This window comes from Scylla paramamosain, chromosome 45, assembly GCF_035594125.1.
Source record: "Scylla paramamosain isolate STU-SP2022 chromosome 45, ASM3559412v1, whole genome shotgun sequence".
NCBI classification, from domain to species: domain Eukaryota; kingdom Metazoa; phylum Arthropoda; class Malacostraca; order Decapoda; family Portunidae; genus Scylla; species Scylla paramamosain.
In genome coordinates, this window is record NC_087195.1 from 1,412,501 (window position 1) to 1,432,182 (window position 19,682).

A 19,682-nucleotide genomic window follows, 5' to 3' on the forward strand; every position below is an offset into this window, starting at 1 on the left:
TAACACATAGATCTCTCTCTCTCTCTCTCTCTCTCTCTCTCTCTCTCTCTCTCTCTCTCTCTCTCTCTCTCTCTCTCTCTCTCTCTCTCTCTCTCTCTCTCTCTCTCTCTCTCTCTCTCTCTCTCTCTCTGTGTGTGTGTGTTTGTGTGTGCTCACTATGTAAGCAAGTGTGTGTACCTATCCCTCTTCTCCCACTCACACACACACACACACACACACACACACACACTATGTATGTATGTATGTATGTATGTATATTTTGTCTACCTCAGAGATAAGGTAATATAGGAAAAGCGTTGGGTATGTGTGAGAGAGAGAGAGAGAGAGAGAGAGAGAGAGAGAGAGAGAGAGAGCATGAAATTAGGAAAGCAAAATAAGAGAGTAATAATAGTAATGATAATAATGATAATGCATAACAAATGAATGAAAAACTGTTAGAAATTATTTAAAGAAAGAAGGATAGGAGGGAAACAAAAGGTAATAATAATAATAATAATAATAATAATAATAGTTTCAAAAATAAAAAACTAATTATTCTTTTTATTAATACAAAGAGGAATGTAAGATAGAAAGAAAATGGAAGAAATATTTACACAAACAATATTTCTGAAGATTTATTAACTTTTATTTCTTTCTTTTTGTAATTATATTTTCATATTGAGAAAAGATTTATTTACCTATTTATTTATTTATTTTATTGATGTATTTGATTGATTTTATTTTCATCTGTTGTGGAGAGAGAGAGAGAGAGAGAGAGAGAGAGAGAGAGAGAGAGAGAGAGAGAGAGAGAGAGAGAGCACTGTAAAGCAAATGTAATATAAAAACTCAATGTTAAAAAGAGCAAGAGAAAAATAAATGAAAAGAAGAAATGGGAAACTAAGAAAAGAGAAAAAAAAAGTGAAATTGGATGAAAGAAAAGATTTGCCAGAACAAATTAAAAGTGAAAATGACAAATGTAGAAGGAAACAAACAGTGAAGTGTAAAGAGAGAGAAAGCGATAGAAAAGGCAAATGGTGATAATGAAAATGATAAACACAAACAAAAGTGTTAAAATTTTTTTTTTTTTTTTTAACTGTGTGAAGTTTTGAAGGAAAATTTTTGTTTAAACTTTGAAATTTGGAATGAGATATTTTAATGGACTTTTACTTTTTTTTTACATTTTATTATTCACTCATTCATTTGTATCTTGTATGTAAAAATTTTCACACTTCACATTCAACTTTTTTGTTCAACTTTACTGAAATTTTTTTTTTAAAGGAAATAAACAAAGGAAAAGAAAGATGTAGGAAAGTTTTCTTTTATTTCTTTCTCTGTTTCTTTTCCTTCTTCAGGTGAAATATTAGGAAAAAAGAATATTTTGTATTTAATTTTGAAGGCAACACTAGAAATATGATACAAATATTGTCATTATTAAATTTTCTAGTACAATATTGTTTTAAATTTCTCTTCCTCTTCCTCTTCCTCTTCCTCTTTCTTCATCCTTCACATCTCTTTTTCCACTTCCTTCCTCCACATCTTCTCTTTCTCCTCTTCCTTCATCCTTCACACCTCCATTTCATCTTTCTCTTCCTTCATCCTTCACACCTCTTCTTCCTCTTCCTTCATGCTTCACACCTCTTCCTTTTCCCTTTTCCTTCACCCTTTGTACCTACTTGTCCTCATCATTTCCCCTCCTCCTTGATATATCCTCTTCCTCTTCCTCTTCTTCCTCTTCCTTCATAGCATATCCTCCTCTTTCCTTCATCTAACCTTTCCCTTTTAACTTAGTAAAAGTCAACATTAAAATATATTTCCAGTGTTACCACATAGAGAAAAGATTAGAAAAAACTATTACTTTTTTGTTATCTATTTATAATTTTATTATTACTTAATTGCAAAGGAAATTAATAAGTTTAAGTTAAGCTATGTATATACTAGGCTGGCCCAGACAAAGCCACAAACACATACACATACACACACACACACACACACACACATACACAGAACACAGTAAGGATTTGTACAAAGACAGTGAATTTAGAACCTCTGTGTGTACGTATGTCTGTGAAAGTGAATAAGAGCAAATAACAAGGTGTTCGAGTGTGTGTTGGTGGTTTTGTATAGGATGTGTCAGCGCAGATATGAAAGTTATGAAAAATGTTTAAATCTTTGTTGTAATGGTTAATGAAAGAAGTTTGTGGTGGCCAGTTTGTGTGTTATGTTAGATAATACCAGACAGGATATTGAAGTTATGAAGGAGTTGGAGTGTTTGTTGTAATAGTGAAAGAGGTGAGGTTTGGCAAAGATTTTAGTTCGTTTAATGGAATGGAGGATGAACGAGAAAATGTTCTGGTTTGTAAAGAAATGTTAGAAGAGTTACGAAAAGTTTTGAATGGTGCAATAGAGAATGAAAGGGGAAATATTTTGGTGGGGTGTTTTGTTGGTTTATTATGAAAAGAATATGGAGTTTAAGGATAATTTAATGTGATTCAGAAGTGAGTGAAAGGGGAAATGTTGAGTAGAATGTGTCTTTGATAATTTGTGTAGAAATGTTATGTTGGTTTGATAACTGTAAAGAAAAAGATGGAAGGTAACACAAAAGAGTGAATGTGTTTGAAGATACAAATGAAGGAAGTTTTGAGAGAATAGTGTTTGATGACAGTTTATGAAGAAATGTTATGTTAATTTAATAAGCTCAATATGTGTAGTAAAAAAATGCCAAAGCTGTACAAGAATTGATGTGTTTGATCCAGGAGTGAATGAGGAAAAATGCTAATGTTTGATTGAATGTTCTGTCAGTTTATCAGTTTATAGAGAAATGTTATATTAATTTACTGAACTCAAGAATGTGAATATTTAAAGAATCCAAACTTCACAAGAAGACAATATGTGAATGAAGAAATATAATAATGTTTGATGTTTTTGACAATTTATCAATTTACAGAGAAATGTTGTGTTAATTTACTGAGCTCAAGAAGGTAAATGATGAAAGAATCCAAACTTCACAAAAAGAAAAAAGATTAATAAGTGTTTTATTGAGAAGTTAATGAAGAAAAATTATGTTTGGGTCTTTTATACAGTTTGTACAGAAATGGCGTGTGAACTTGACAAACTCAGTAATTTAGATATTTTAAAGATCCCAACTTCAGAAGAAGAAATGTTGATTAAGAAGTTAATGGGAAAAAATTATTCACATTTGAATGTTTTTGAAAATTTATAGAGAAACATGTGAACTTAACAAACTCAGCAATGTAAACATTAAAAAAAGATCCAAACTTGAGAGAAAAGACCAGTGAATAAAAAAAATAAATGTTTGAATGTTGTTTGACAGTTTATACAAAAACATTACATCAACCTAACAAACTCAACAATATGAATGTCAAAAAGACTTAAACTTCAGGAGAAAAACAATAAAATAGTGTACTTGATTCAAAAGTTAATAAATGTTGAATAGAATGTTAGACAATTTATTAAGAGATGTTTCTTTAGTTTCCCACTCACCACTACCTCTGCTCACCCCCCCACCCCCACCAATCCGTCTGTCTGTCTGTGTCTGTCAGTGTATGTTGCTTTACTTTCTGTCATGTATATATATGTATGATAGAGATACTGCTAGGAATAAATGGATTTGAACACTTTGCATTTTTTGCATTATTGCCTTGAGAAATTCTCTCTCTCTCTCTCTCTCTCTCTCTCTCTCTCTCTCTCTCTCTCTCTCTCTCTCTCTCTCTCTCTCTCTCTCTCTCTCTCTCTCTCTCTCTCTCACCAGTCTTTCTTAGTCTTGATTATACGAAGTGGATTAACTAATCTAAAAAAAATGAAATTGCAAGAAATGAGAAAATAAACGTAGAATAAGGAAAAAGAAAAATATATAGACTTTGATGGGAAAATAAAATAGATACACATGAATAGCGAAAAAAATTAGTAATAAATGTATAAGTAAATAAACACACGCGGAAATGTCCGCATTAGAAACTCAAATTTGGCGCCAAAACTAGCACGCGGGAAGATTAGAGAGAAAGAGAGAGGGAGAGAGCGGGAGATAGAGACATCCTTTAAAAAAAACCCTTCCTATCTTCATTATCTCATATCCACAAGAGTATCCAGTGACATCGCAGCGTGGCAGTTAACCTACTGAATCTCCATATAGGCCAAAGAAGCACTGGTAGGCCTATTATTTTGGTTTATTAAGATTTATTTGAGAATTTCGTGTTTGTTTACATTCTCCACGAGGCGGCGAGAGTCAGCTGATTCACTGTCGTCCTTATATTTATTCAATTTTCTGCCATTCGTGAGTGAGTTTGAAGGTTTATTTTATGGTTTTTATTTAATTTAATGTGTTTTCTGTATTCTGCGTTCATTTCAGGTCTGTTTTGTATTTTTGTCTTTTTTATTTAGGTAGTGCGAAAAAAAATGCTTGGCTTGGGAGATACTAGATATGTTTATTTATTTATTTATTTTTTTTTTATGGTTGATTGTTAAGTGTGATTAGATTTTCATGATTTCCTGGTGGTTCTGGTTAATGAAGAGGTTCAGTATTGTAGGAAGAGGTTTTGAAGTAGTTTTTAGTAAGGTTATGTAACAACGTTGTATAGAGTACAGGATATGTTCATTTACAGGTGTTTTTACGGCTGATTGTTCAGTTCGGTTGGGTTTTCATGATTTTTTGTAGTGGTTTAGTGTAGTTGTGAGGCCCAGTGATGTGGAATAGTATAGAAGGTTTTTTTTTGACGAATTTTTACTTAAGTGGTAAGAAAATGTGTGGTTTGTGGTACTGGGGAAGCTCACTTTGAGTTCTTTTAAGGATTTGTTATTTAGTTTGGTGAGATTTTTGTGATTTTCGAGTTATTTTGTATATTTGCATTTTTTTTTTTTGTCTTAAATATTTTTTATTAGTTTTTTTTTCTGTAAAGCCTCAGGTTATGAAAATTCTGACCCTTATTCTGTATTTTCATGCTATTTATGTTATTATGTTGCCCTGTATTTTATGTAATATTCAAATGTTTCAGTGATGGAGGAGATGTATGCTAGAAGGGAGTAAGCAGCATTAGGTTAGGCATTAAAAAAAGGATAATTTCAGTGACATGTTTGGTTAGGTTAGGTTATGGGAGTGGGAGGAAACTGAAAACATGAACGACGAGGAATAGATAGACTTCTTTCATCATTCAGTAATATTTTCATAACCATCATAATTTGTACAATGAGAGGATGTATGTGTCTAGACAGCCACATCATTTAATGGTTATAATGAGGAACTATTTAGGAGCAATTGATAGGTCAGGTTAAGCTTAAGGAAACTGAAGTGGTTATTTAGTCACATTTAAAAGCACCCATGGCTATTAAACTGGTATTCATTTGTAAGTTAATGTTGCAGACCACCACCTACACTGCCGCCCACAGCTGCCCAGCCACTGGTAAGGCCAGGTGCACGTTGAGACACAGCTCGGCACACTGCAGGACAGACACAGGGCAGCATAGGTGTGGTGCTCACTTCAGTATTGTGATCATGGTTGTCATAAAGGATTATTTAGAAAACCTTAGTTCAGACTCCAACTCAAATAATGAACAGCACTAGTCTGATAGAAGATTAATTCAAAGACGTGTTCAGTATGGTACAGGACGGCATATCCTCTGGAGGATGTAATGCCCAGAAACTGATGGAGCAGGGAATAACTGACTATTTTTAAGGTATTGCCATGGTATGCCACATATGTGCAGAAAACTGTCTTCCAACAGCTGCCTGGCACAGGCTGACACAGGTGCTGTGTTCTGCTGTGCTGCCTGCACATTAATGTGCACGCTTACATTTAAAACAATGAGGTGCAGTTTTTTACCCTGCTCTGTGCACAGAACACAGAACACAACTGCAAGTCTCAAGAGTCGCCCAGGGGAAAACAGCACAGCACACCAGCACACACACAAACACAGATGAGGGAGACACAACACGACTGTTTTAATACCTCGTATCGTCTCTGATTGGTCACCGACTTCCAGACAAGGCAGCCAGTCACTGACGTCTATTCTCAAGGCCATCTGAGCATCACTACACACACACACCCACCACAACCCTTTCACTGTGATGCAACACAATTAGCACCACCACAAGCAGTGTGTGAAGTCTTTATCAGCAAGAAAGAAAGTGACGAAAATTATATGTTTTGCAATTTCTTCACAGTTGAAAGATGAGATGTGGCTGTAGAACAAGTAAAGGTGTCTTGAAGTGACTGGTAATTAGGGAAAGGTGTACCAAGTAGCTGTCAAAAGGCTAACAACAGCAGGTCTTATAAATCTGGCTTGAGTTGACAGACTATAGCACTGCAGACAGTCATTAGTCAGCCAGTCAACATGATCATCAATTAAATACCCTTGCAACTTAACTCTGCCATGATTGACTGATATAACTACTGCATAAAATGAAAAACCGACAGTTAAAAGTTTTCATTCATGTGTTGGCCATGCATTCAGTCACTGGTCAGCCAGTCAGGGAAGATACTGACTAAAAACATCCTTTGAACCTAAGTTTGCCATCACTGACCAGATAATTGGTACCGAAAAAAGCAAAAACGAGTCGTAAATATATTGATGTGTGTGTTTTTATCTTATTTTTTCCCCTTCGTCAATCAAACAAATATTTTACTTGGATGTTGACAAAAGACAACCTTGCCAGTGAAGGATTTAGCTGATGTCACATAAGATGCATTTAAACACTTCCATTCAACATTCGCTTTACTTATGATTTATTTATTTCTGCTGCAAAGTTGTATTGTCTTTTTGATGCCTCATTTTAGGGATTGGCACCTCAGTGGACCTTTTTTTTTATTATTGTTGTTGTTGTTGTTGTTGTTGTTCATTTGACTCATTTTATTTTGTTTTTGTTTTATTAATTTTATTTCGTTTGTTTTACATATTTAATTTTTTTCTTATTTTGTTTTATTTACTGATTTAATTTTCACTTCTTTCACTTACTTTCCTTTAAGTCATCATTTTTTTCTTCACATTTTCATATCCTTTATTGAGAACCCTTCTTTCACACATAAAAATAAATAAACAAATAAATAAACAAATAAAAATCAATCTCATATACATAGGAACAGATTCTTGAGATTACTGAGGCACTGGAAAACTTATTGATAGCTAAATTAATATTCACATTAATTTGCTTGTACAGGAGTGTTAATTAAGTAATAAGTTTATAAGTAGTGTTGTAATGTGTCACTCTTTTACCTGTATAATTTAAGCCATAGTGTTAATAGTGAGATAAACTATTTGAGTGGCAGTGAAAATGATAAATGATAGTGATGATAGAAGTGGTAATAGGTGAAAAGATAGGACTTGTAATATTATTGAGATTTTTATTTGTTTGTTTATTTGTGCATTTATTTATTTATTTATTTATTTATTTGTGTATTTATTTGTTTGTTTATTTATTTATGTATTTGTTTATTTCTTTACAACTGTGGCAGAAAATTTAACATGGTAATGATTTTTTTTATTAATTTGTGTATGTATTTATCGATTTATTCTTTTATTTACACATTTTTCTACTTACCTACCAACTTATTTACAACTTTGGCAGAAAATTCAACGCAGCCATTCATTCACAACAAAAATACAACTCTTTCCCACTAATACTAATAAGATACAGTTAATTTTTTCTATATTCTAGTTAGCCATTAATTCTTAGACACAATGCTCAATAAAAACATTACTAGATGGCATTGTGGGAGCATTTGGAGCATCAGTAAGCATTAGGCAACTGTTGGTTTTAAAATGTCATGACTCTTGGTTGTAATCATCAATAGTCTGGCATAATTGATGAGATAGAGAAGGAAGGAAGCAGGCAGAGAGAGACAGAGAGAGAGAGAGTGTGTGAGAGTGAGAGAGGGACACAGACATCACAGCCTTAAGTGAACAAGATAAAGTAAGCACACACACACACACACACACACACACACACACACACACACACACACACACACACACACACACACACACACACACACACACACACACACACACACACACACACAGCACAGCATCTAAAACTTATTCTCAGTTCCTGTGATAAATTGAGCAAAAAAGAAGTATACACACACACACACACACACACACACACACACACACACACACACACACACACACACACACACACACACACACACACACACACACACACACACACACACACACACACACACCATTCTCAAAACAAAACAAAAAGAACTCATTCTATTGAATTTCCGGGATAAACAAGAAAAAAAATGTAAAAATTAATTTCTTCAGGCACCAGAAGGAGCCAAGAGAGAGAGAGAGAGAAAGAGAAAGAAAGAGAGAAAAAGAGAGAAAAACCTGATTAAGTATTATCATCTCCTCCTCCTCCTCCTCGTCCATCTCTTCCCAGCCTCACTGAGAAAGGTTTGAGGCGAGGAAAGGAAAACGGAAAGAAAACGTCGCAATATGTCACAAGTAATTATTTTTGTGTGTGTGTTTATTGTTTGTTTGTAGTGATGGTGCGGTGAGCTGTAGTGATGTTGTGTGTGGTTTGAAGTGTGTGGTGGATCTATACTACAAAATACAGTAGAGATTCTTGGATGTAAGTAATAGAAGTAGTGTGTTTGTTAGATGTAAGTTACTGGTTTAAGTAATAAGTGTGTGGGTGATGTACCAACAGCAGCAGTAGTAGTAGTAGTAATAGTAGTAGTGCAAAGTTGAATTGTTTAATAGTGTATGTGTGTTTATAAGTGCATTGTGAATATAGCATAGAAAAATATGAAAAATAACTTTTACCAAATAGATAACTATTTAAAGACAACTATGAAACTTAAATATGTAACTCTTCTTTCACCTCAACTGCTGTGGCCTCAGGATTGGCATAGGTGCAGGGTAGGGAACGGTCTCATTGTGAAGGGGCGGAGGTGAACCAGTGTGTGCTGTGGGGCCTTGCTGTGGGTGTGTGTGGCCAGCTGTGGTGTGCCGAAGCTCCTGGGGTGTAGTAAGATGGTCCACAAGACTGTCCCTTTCCACCAGGGGCTGACGGGGCTGAGAGTGTGAATGTATGAGTGTGTGTGTGTGTGTGTGTGTGTGTGTGTGTGGTGTGTGGTGTGTGGTGCCTTATCTGGGCTGCCCTGTGTGGGATTGCTGGCCTGGTATAAAGATAAATAGATAGTTTTTTGAAGTGTTGTTTATATAGGAGATGAAGAGTGGTGTGTGCTAATGTGTGCTGTGTCCCTTAGGGGGTGCGGAGAAGAGGAGACATGGCGGAGAAGACAAAGGCAGCCAAGAAACAGAAGGTGACAGGGAAAGTGAGTGCCATTAATGTATGTAATCAATTAATTTATTCTTTATTTTTGTTTTGTGTTTTGGCCATTGAGTGTTGGGCTTGTGTGTGTGTGTGTGTGTGTGTGTGTGTGTGTGTGTGTTTTTTTTTATTTTGTGTTTTTATTTATTTATTTGTTTTTATTTGTATGTTATTTTTATGATTTTCTTTTTTTGCTTTATTTTGCTTTTGTTAATGTGTTTATTGGTTTGTTTGTTCTGTTCATTTATTTATGTGTTGTTTTTTTATTTGTTTTTGTTTTTATTTTAGTTTAGTTTGTTTTAGCTTTGTTTATTTATTTATTTGTTTGCTTTGCCCTGGCTGTTTAGTTTTATATATTCATTTATTTATTGTACTTTTTACTTTAATTTAATTTTTCTGTAGTTATTGCTTATTTATTTATTTATCTTTATTTTTTGTATGTGCATTTTTGCAGTTTCAGTATCTTTCTTTATGCTTGTTTGTTTGTTTGTTTTTTTTTTTTTATGTATTTATCTTCCAGTTCAATTAATATTCAGCTTATAATAAATATTTTCTTTACTGTTTCCATTTTCTATTCAGCTTATAACACGTTTTCTTTATTATTTAGTATATAAAAGTATTTTATTATTTTTATCATATATTCATAACCACCTCTTTCTCCTTCTCCTCCTCCTCTTTCTTCTCCACCTGCACCACCACCACCACCACTACCACCACAACCACTTCCACCTTATCCCCTTCTCCACCACCACCACCACCACCACAGGGCACACCACAGAGGAAGGTGGACTACCACTTTGACCCGTCCTTCAAGCTGAGGGAGCCCAAAGTGGAGAAGGTGGAAGGCTCTGGCGATTTCCACCCGGTTTACTTCCTGCGAACCCACTCCAAGAATAATGACCCCGCAGATGTACAGACGCAGGTGTGTAGGTGCGGGTGTGTGGGCGGAGGGGGTTGGTTGGGGGGAAATGTTTGTGTGTTTGTTTGTTTGTGCTTGTGTGGGGTTGTTGGGGGGTAGAGGGATGGAGGGAAGGTTGCGGGTGTTTGTTTGTGTGGTTTTTTTTTTGTTTTGTTCTTTTTTTATTTTGTTTTGTGTTGGATTGCCTTTTTATTTTTCTTCTCTTTTCTCTTTTCTTGAGTGTTTTTTTCTTTGTCTTCTTTTCTGTTCTCTTCTCATCTTTTTCTCTTTTCTCCTTCTCTCTATATATCTGTGTGTGTGTGTGTGTGTGTGTGTGTGTGTGTGTGTGTGTGTGTGTGTGTGTGTGTGTGTGTGTGTGTGTGTGTGTGTGTGTGTGTGTGTGTGATATTAATGCAAACACCAAACAGCAGAGATTAATATAAAAACTCTCTCTCTGTCTCTCTCTCTCTCTCTCTCTCTCTCTCTCTCTCTCTCTCTCTCTCTCTCTCTCAGATCTGGCAGTGCTCGTTTGAACCAGACATGCGCCGACCGGGGAGCAACACCAGCATTGTGGCGACTTGTGGGGGCTCCTCAGTGTGCTTCATCAATGTCCTGGACGGCGAGGTGGTGCTCAAGTACAACCGCAGCACTAAAACGTGGGTCATTGTGTCTGTCTGTTTGTCTGTCCACCTATTCCATGGCCCATTTCTCAGTTTATTCATTTTTACCAAAATATAGGGTATTTTTTGTATCTATCTGTCTATCTGTTTATCAGTAAGAGTCTCACAGTCTATCAAGTATCTCTCTCTTCAAGTATTTAAAATTCTATATTGCTTATATGTACAAGTCTTTAAGTGGTGTAAGGGTGATAAAAAGGAGGACATTATCAAAATTCTCAGGATCAGTAATTAGAATAGAACTTAATAACAGATTCAAGCTTGAAAAATTTATGTTCAAGAAAGAGATAGGAAGGAATTGGTTCTCAGATACAATGATGGATGAATGGAACACTCAGTAACCAGGTTGTTAGTGCTGAGTGATTAGGGAGGTTTAGAAGATTAGACAAATTTATGGATGGAGATGACACGTGGAAATAAGCAGGTGTGGTTTGTACAGGGCCTGCCACGTGTAGGTCTGATGGCTTCCTGCACCAACCCTTGTGTTCTTTCATATTAATCTCTGTCACAGTCTCTCTATCTCACACACAGTCTTATCTACACTTCCACAGTCTATCCATCTATCTTACCCATTCCTCTATCCTATTTAAGTGTCTCTCCTCTCTCTCAGGGCTACAGCGGGGGAAAACCTCTATGCACAAGTCTGGTCCACAATTCCACTTGATGATTTAGGACTCAAGACCATCAATGTCCTGGCAGCAGCAGGCGCCCGCTCCACTGTGCTCCTCATCCACCCTGACGCCGGTGTTTGCTATCAGATGTTCCGTACCGTCCCCAGCAAGGCGGCTGCGGTGGTGTGTGCCCTCCTCTTCCACCCCAAGAAGGCCACCTGGTTGTTCTGTAGGTGTTTGTTTTTGGTGGTGTGGTTGTGTTTGTGTTAACGGCCTTTTTTTAGTTTTTGTCAGTCTTTCTTTCTCATCTGTCTAGTTTTTGTTTTCTGTGGTTTGTTTTTTCGTTGTTTGTCTCTCTCTCTCTCTCTCTCTCTTCATTTGTTTTTTTCAAAGATTTAGGTAGGCATTTTTAGCTTCTCTATTTTGTTTGCAAGGTTTATTTATTCAGTTGTCTCTGGTTTTTTAGTTTCTAAGTTTTGTTCTTTAAAATTCTCAGTCAGTACTCAGGGTAGAACAAGAAATAATATGCCGAAGCCTGAAAAGTTAGATTTAAAAGAGTTAGGAAGGAATTGGCTTTCAGAGTGGTGGATGAATGGAACAGACTCAGCAATCAGGTCGTTGGTGCTGAGTCATTAACAAGCATTAAAGTATTAGACAAATTTATAGACATGGATGATAGGTGAAAATAGGCAGGCATGTTTTGTACAGGGATTGCCACGTGTAGGCCTGATGGCTTCCTGCACCAACCCTTGTATTACGTCCCTTAACCACTACCACCACCACCACCACAACCCTGTCCCTCCCAATCAACAGGTGGACACGAAGATGGACAGATACAGTTGTGGGATATTGGCACCCCCACCTTACCTGGCTATGAGGTGAGCCAGGTGCACCTGCTGACGATCCCACAGGTGGCTCGAGATGTGTATAACCTGGCCTTCTCCTGCACCCACGACCTGCTCATTGCCGGCTGCGATGGCGGCCTGTATGCGTGGAAGGTTGACCTGCAGAAGATTGAAGCTAATGAGAGGCAGGTGTTTGGATTGTTTTAATGTGTTTTTATTTGTTTATTTATTTTTTTTGTTTATTTTGTCATTTTTTTTTTTTTTTTTTGTTGTTTTTTTTTTATTGTTGCTTGATTTGTTTTGTTATTATCTTGTTTATTTATTTGTTTTATTACTTTTTTGACTATTAAGTTTAGTTTGTGATGTGTGTGTGTGTGTGTGTGTGTGTGTGTGTGTCTCTGGTTTGAATTAACTTTGTAATATTTGTATGTTGTAATATATGTGTGTTTTTTTAGGCTGCCATTACTTTTCCCCTTAGAGTCTAGGTAATATTTGATGCATTATCCTTTTCTTTATGTTAAATTATTCAGTTTTCCTCATCCCCTCTTCTCTCTCTCTCATCCTCTCTCTCTCTCTCTCTCACACAGGCTGGAGAGGATGGAGTTCGTGCTGCCTGAGGTGGATGGGAATGGGTCAGTGTTGGACAGCATAGCCATGTTGAGGGACGACCTGTTGGCAGCGAAGTGTGCCCTGCATGGCCAGATTTATGTGTTCTCTGTCAGCCGGGCTCTCGGTGCTGCTAAGTATAATAAGTACGTGTGTTTGTGGGTGTTTGCTAGGTGTGTGTGTATGTGTATGTGTGTTTTAGCTCCTTCTCTCAATGTTAAGTATGATAAGTAAGTGTGTTTGTGTGTGTGTGTGTGTGTGTGTGTGTGTTTTGTTGTTTTTGTCAGTAGGGCTAACTAACTAACTAACAGGATCTCTCTCTCTCTCTCTCTCTCTCTCTCTCTCTCTCTCTCTCTCTCTCTCTCTCTCTCTCTCTCTCTCTCTCTCTCTCTCTCTCTCTCTCTCTCTCTCTCTCTCTCTCTCTCTCTCTCTCTCTCTCTCTCTCTCTCTCTCTCTCTCTCTCTCTCTCTCTCTCTCTCTCTCTCTCTCTCTCTCTCTCTCTCTCTCTCTCTCTCTCTCTCTCTCTCTCTCTCTCTCTCTCTCTCTCTCTCTCTCTCTCTCTCTCTCTCTCTCTCTCTCCAGCAGGAAGGAAATAAAACAGCATTTATATGAGAGAAAAATAAAGATTAGGCTGTCTTTACCTCTCACTGACAGGAAAGAAATAAGACATTGTTTACCTAAGAGGAAAAACAATCTCTCTGTAACAAAAAGGAAATAACAGCCTCCCTCTCTTTGTGGCAGGAAGGAAAAGGTCTCCCAGTAAGAGGATTGAAATAACAGCCTCTCTCTCTCTCTCCCTCTCTCCCTCCCTCCCTCCCTCTCTCTGTGGCAGGAACCGTGGACAGCTACAGTCGGAGGTGAAGAACAGCATGATGGTGAGCCTGCGATGGAGTGACACAGACAATTACTACATGAACATGGGCGTTGACCCCCGTAAGTTACCCAAGAGTAGAAGTGAGGGGGAATTCTGACCAGCCACTGTGGGGAAGATAATTCTGGCCAGGCACTTACTGACTTATCCATCCTTGAAAGCTGTATGGTGCCTACTTACCTGACCTAACCTGACCTCAAAACATCAGTTATAACCTCTAACACAACCTCTTAACCACTGACTTTTCCCCAGGGTCGTGCGTGCTGGTGTGTGGCGATGACAAAGGGGCGCTGTGGGTGTATGACCTGGCTGACCTAGTGACTGGTAAGGTCAGTTCGCCCCTCACTGGAGGCTCACCCATCGCACAGCAGGAGCCAGTGAAGATATTGGAGTGGCCTGAGCTGGAGGATGCTGAGGTGTGTGTGTGTGTGTGTGTGTGTGTGTGTGTGTGTGTTTATTTTTTTCATCTATTTGCTCTTTTTTCCTCCACCCCCTTTACAGTGAATCCAGTTTGTTTGAGCAGCTGTTATAGTGAAATAAACTCATATTGATTCAAGTTGCCAGTCACAAACAGCTTCGTCATACTGGGAGACACTTAGTGAGTCAAGAAAATCCCAATTATTATAGGAAATTAGTGAAAGAAATCCTAGTTACAATAGCAAACTAGTCAGACAAACCACAATTACAATAGACAACACTTGTATCGCTATTATTAAACCACCTATTCCACATTTCCCAGCCTCACTCCTCACACCCCTTTAAAATAACACCATACACTTTTCCCCTTAATATTCTCAACATCTCTCTCTCTCTCTCTCTCTCAGGTGGAAAAAGCAAGGAAGTTAAGACTCGACACCTATGACATTGTGGTGGACAAATGTGCAATTTCTTATGGCGCTCAGCATGTCGTGGCTGTCACTTCAAATAACATGGTCTGCATCTGGAGGCATGGGAAGGAGGAGGAGGAGGAGGAAGAAGAGGAGCCAGTGAAGAAGAAGGAAGAGAAGAAGGTGGATGGGAAGTAGGGGGATGGAGGAGGAGGAGAGAAAGGGATGTTACAAATTGTTTTTTTTTTAGTTTTCACAAAGAAGGAGGAGGAGGAGGAAGAGAAGATATGTGTTAGTTTAAAGAAAGGAGAAATAGGAAAGTATATGTTGTTTTGTATAGGAAGAAATAAGGATAAGTAGATGTGTTTTAGTTAAAGAAAGAATGAATTGTGTGTGATTTGTGGAGAAAAACAAGAAAGAAGAAGAAGAAGAAGAGGAGTGTGTGATTAGAATAAGAGGAACAAAGGAGAGAAAATAATTGTTTAGCATAAGAAGAGAGGAATAGGAGAAAGATGTGTTTAAATATGAGAAGAAAGAAAGAATAAGAGGAAGATAAAAGAATTGTGTTTAGTGTAAGAAAGGAGGAATAAGAAGGTATGGCAATTAATGTGAAAGGAAGAAAGAAGGAATAGGCAGATGGTAATAATAAATAGTGGAGAAATGAGAAATTAAATGATGATGGTTGTTTTTTGTTTTATCTTAGAGAGAGAGAGAGAGAGAGAGAGAATATATGTCCAAGTCAGCTCATATTGCAGCTAGATTAACACACACACACACACACGCACACACTCTCTAATTTTAATGTAAGACAAAATTATAGGAAAATAAAGCATAATTTTGTAGATAAGTGAGTAAAAAGACAGTCACACACATACACACACACTTTTACTGTTATTTATGTATTCTTTGTGTTTATTTATATTTTTGTTTATTTTGTGTTGTTTTAATATCTAACTTAAAAATTAGTTATTTATTTGTATTTGTTTATTTATTTATTTATTTATTTGCATCCATGACAAGCATTTTATGTGATTATTTTTATTTATTTGAGTGATTAATTTGTCTATTTTACATTTTTTTATTCATTTGTATGATTTCCATTTATTTATTTTTTTTATTTCCAGAGACATTCATTCTTTTGTTTGTAGAAATGTGTTAGTTATGAAAGAGGTAATAATTTTTTTTTTATTTATCATTTGCATATTCCCAAAACATTATTTTTGTTGAAGTATGTGTGTGGTAAAAGAGGTAATCATCGTTTTTAATGAATCAGTTTATGTTTTGCATATTTCAAAACATGATTTTTTGTTCATGTATTTTTGTGTCATAAAAGAGGATGTCATTGTTTTTTTATCACCAGTTTATCATTTGTATATTCCCAAAAGAAAGGCTCTACTTTCTTACTGATTAACTTATTATTTGTATATTTCCAAACCAGGTATGTATTTCTATTGATTTGCTTGTTATTTGTATGTTTCTAAATCATATATTTATTTTTACCTGTTTACTTATTTCTGTATTCCCAAAACAGCCATTGTTTTTTTTTTATTGATTGATTATGTTTCCAAATTGTAGTTATTTCTTATAAGTTCATATATTATTTGTTTACAAAAGTCATTCATTTTCATTTTATTAATTGATTTATTTACTTCATGAATTTTCTTATTATTTGTATTTCAAAAATGCATTTATTTATTCATTTATTTGGATTAATTCATGTATTATGTGTATATTGCCAGACACAGGCGTTCATTGTACTAATCAATCAATTAATTTATTTAATTTAACTAATGTATTATACTTGTGTATTTTCAGGCATTCATTTATTTCTGTTTACAGTGTTGTGTCTTGAACAATGTTTTCACGAACACACGTGTCTCATGTCTCAGGGAAACACTCAATACGTTTTGTCCTTTTCTTTTTGGGGTTTCTTTTCTTCTTAATATACTTTTAATCTTATTTTTTTATTTTTTTTTTATTTATTTTTATTTATTTTTATTTATTATTATTATTATTATTATTATTATTATTATTATTATTATTATTATTATTATTATTATTGTTATTATTATTATCATTTCATATATTTGTTTATTTATTTATTTGTTTATTTGTTTATTTATTTTTTATTTTTTTTGTTTTGCATGTGAACTTGTGTCTTTTGTAGTTCATGCAACACTCACGAATTGTTCACCGTTGTGGAAGTGTTACGGCAGGAATGAACACACTCAAGCAAAAAAAGATGAAAAAAAAAATAATAATAAGTTGACAATAATAGTAATCACTTCACAGACTTCTTATGAGTTTAACAAATGAATATTGAAAAGCAAGATTCTTTGTTGGCTAATTCCCTTTCACTGTGAGAACTGTGGTGGTGGTGTGTATGTTTCAATATCTGAGTATGGGCTAGCTTAGACAAAACTCTCTCTCTCTCTCTCTCTCTCTCTCTCTCTCTCTCTCTCTCTCTCTCTCTCTCTCTCTCTCTCTCTCTCTCTTCAAAGGCCACTGAAATGAATAGTCTGGTTCTGAGGAATGTTTCTGCTGTTAATGATGTAGAAATCTTGTTAATCTGTCACTAGAATTCTAAAAAACACCCTTAAAAACACTTTGCTCCAACACCACGCTGGGTCTCAGTGTTTCTCCCATAAATAATGTAGAAATCCTGTAAATCTGTCAATAGAACTGTAAAACCTCCCTTCAAACACGTCAAACTTTAACTGGAGCCTTTTGAAATAGAGGAGGTGCGGTGTAGAGGTGTCTGGAATTAGTGTCAATTTAACTTCGTCTTTCACACTTAGTTTTGCAATATTTCTTACTTATTCTGGCGTAAAAAACCCTAAACACACACACACACACACTCACACGTCCCCCTCAAGACCAAGTAGTGGGGAGATAAGACAGGTTGAGAATGCATCACCAGCTCGAATCTCTGTTTTAGAGAGTTAGATAGCGTGTACCCACCCACTCACCCACTCACCCACTCGCTGATCTGCCCTCCCACACACTCACCTACTCGTATCTGTACTCACCCACCACCCGCTCCCCACCCCCAACCCACTCTCCGGTTATCTATCTCCCCTCTGACCTCTGTAGCCTGTGGGGAAGGAGGGTACAAGCTGTTTATTTCAATAGTTAATAGGGGAGACGTGTGAAGAAAAAATAGAAAGTGGAGAACGAGAATTTGAGTTCACTGATACATACACCGCCAAAAAATAAAAATAAATAAATAAAATAAATAAATAAAAAGTATACAAAAACCTATATAAGAAATTCAAAACAAGATAGGCAAAAAAAATAAATAAATAAAAGCAGGATACGGAGCGAGGCAGCGCGGCAAAGACTATACCACTTTAGCGTTACCTTGACCACAGACAGATGCTATTAACTCGTTTCGTAAGCGTGCGGTAAATCAGAGAAGGTGGGGGGAGCACTGAAGAGGCTTACTTATCTGTAGTGGGCGTGGAGAGGTGGTGGTGGCAGTAGTAGGGATGTGGGGGTGGTGGGAGTAGTAGCATGAGTGGTGGTAACAGTAGTGATGGGTGATCTCAAGTCTTTGTTTAAGTTGAAGGAGACAGACAGAGGGAAGGAGGGCGTGTAATCTCCTATCTGTGGGGAGGATCTGGCGCGTGGCTGCCTGTCTGCTGATAACACACACACCCTCCACACATTATCTCACCGCAACAGCCAGCAGCAATGGTCGTCGCGGTATGACCTGCCCTAAATACACTGATGACCCGCCTGACCTCGTGACTGACGCAGTAGAGTGGGCTCGGAAGGCTGCAGTTGAGGTTACACGCGTTCTTTGAGTGTTTTTACTGTTGTAGTGACAGATTGACGAGGTTTTTTTCATTATTAACAGGAGAAACACTTTTAAAAGGTTCTAGTTGAAGTGACAGGTTTTTTGAGGGTGCTTTTACTGTTTAAATGACAGGTTGACTAAATTTTTGCATTATTGACAGGAGAAACACTCATAAAAGGCTCTAAATGAAGTGACATGAGTTTTGAATTTTTTTTTTATTTTTGGTTACAGTTGGAGATTTACAAGATATCTACATTATTAACAGGAGAAACACTCTTGAAAACCCGGCTAAATATCTCTGTGGCCTTTGAAAAAAGTCATGGTGAGAGAACAGTGTTTTTAGGGCGTTTTTTTACGATTTTAGTGACAGATTAACAAGAACTCTACATTACTAACAAGAGAAACACTCGTAAGAACCCAACTAACCATCTCTGTGGCTTCGAAAGACAGTCGAGGCGGGAGGACAACGCTGAAGGAGAGACCACAGCACAACAGACGCCACAGTATTTGCTCCACCGACTTCCCATCTTTTATCTCATGCTGTGAAGATTTTCTCCCTCCTGTGGCGCCATGTGGGAAAATTTTACGCCTCTGTTTTGAAACGCTTTGCTCTCATCAGGATTGTTTACAAAGGCCACAGGGATGAGTAGCTGGTTTTTCATGAGTTTCTCCTCCTAATAACGTAGAAATCTTGTCAATCTGTCATTAGAACCGTTAAAGCAGTCTTAAAATGCTTTGCCCTCTTGTCACAACTGTTTTTCAAGGCCATGAAGATGATCAGCTGGGTTAATAATTTGGAAATCTTGTTAATCTGTCATGAATCATAAAAAAAAAGAAAGAAAAGGAAAGAAAAAAAAAAAGAAAAACAGTTAAAAGGCTCTAGGGGGTTTTCAAGATTCCAGTGATAGTTTAAGACGAGTTCTGCATTATCATAGGAAGAAACACCCATGAAAACCAGGTAAAACAGCAGGTGAGACAACAAGCCGCGCAGTTTACATGACAGGATGCAAAAAAAAAAAAAAAAAAAAGAAAGAAAAGAAAAAAAGAAAGAAAAAAAAGAGAGAGAGAGAAAAAAAAACTTACTCATGAACTTTGTAGCGCCCGATATCAGTTAAGATAAAATCAGTACTTTTTTCTTTTTCTTCTTTTTCTTTTTTTTATTTATTTATTTTTTTCCGCATACTTTTTTTCTTTTGTTTTATTTTATCTATCTATTTACTTATTTTCATTTGTCTATGTATTTTTTTTCTTTTTCTATTCCATTTCATTTT

At 36.4% G+C, this 19,682-nt stretch overlaps 2 protein-coding genes across 11 annotated transcripts in view; both read left to right on the forward strand.

Moving 5' to 3' along the window:
* Positions 1 to 3,615, forward strand: part of LOC135094222 (UBA-like domain-containing protein 2-B) — a 17,023-nt gene extending 13,408 nt beyond the window's left edge. The window contains exon 5 of the mRNA XM_063994124.1: positions 1 to 3,615. This exon is cut by the window's left edge and continues 445 nt beyond it. The gene's annotated coding sequence lies outside the window, so the exon portion shown is untranslated.
* Positions 3,616 to 3,986: 371 nt separating this feature from the next.
* On the forward strand, positions 3,987 to 16,115 carry LOC135094223 (leucine-rich repeat and WD repeat-containing protein 1-like). Of its 10 annotated transcripts, none has more exons than XM_063994125.1 (11): positions 3,987 to 4,144; positions 8,263 to 8,445; positions 9,213 to 9,296; positions 10,044 to 10,199; positions 10,689 to 10,831; positions 11,463 to 11,692; positions 12,277 to 12,493; positions 12,896 to 13,060; positions 13,747 to 13,847; positions 14,038 to 14,201; positions 14,610 to 16,115. In XM_063994125.1, the coding sequence occupies exons 2-11, from the start codon at positions 8,437 to 8,439 to the stop codon at positions 14,808 to 14,810; spliced, it is 1,470 nt and encodes a 489-aa protein (XP_063850195.1). In that variant the 5' UTR covers positions 3,987 to 4,144; positions 8,263 to 8,436; the 3' UTR covers positions 14,811 to 16,115. The 10 variants fall into 10 exon arrangements, with proteins under 10 accessions (XP_063850195.1, XP_063850199.1, XP_063850201.1 ...); XM_063994129.1 differs by having other exon boundaries at positions 9,213 to 9,281; XM_063994126.1 differs by having other exon boundaries at positions 4,137 to 4,274.
* The last annotated feature ends 3,567 nt before the right edge of the window (positions 16,116 to 19,682 follow it).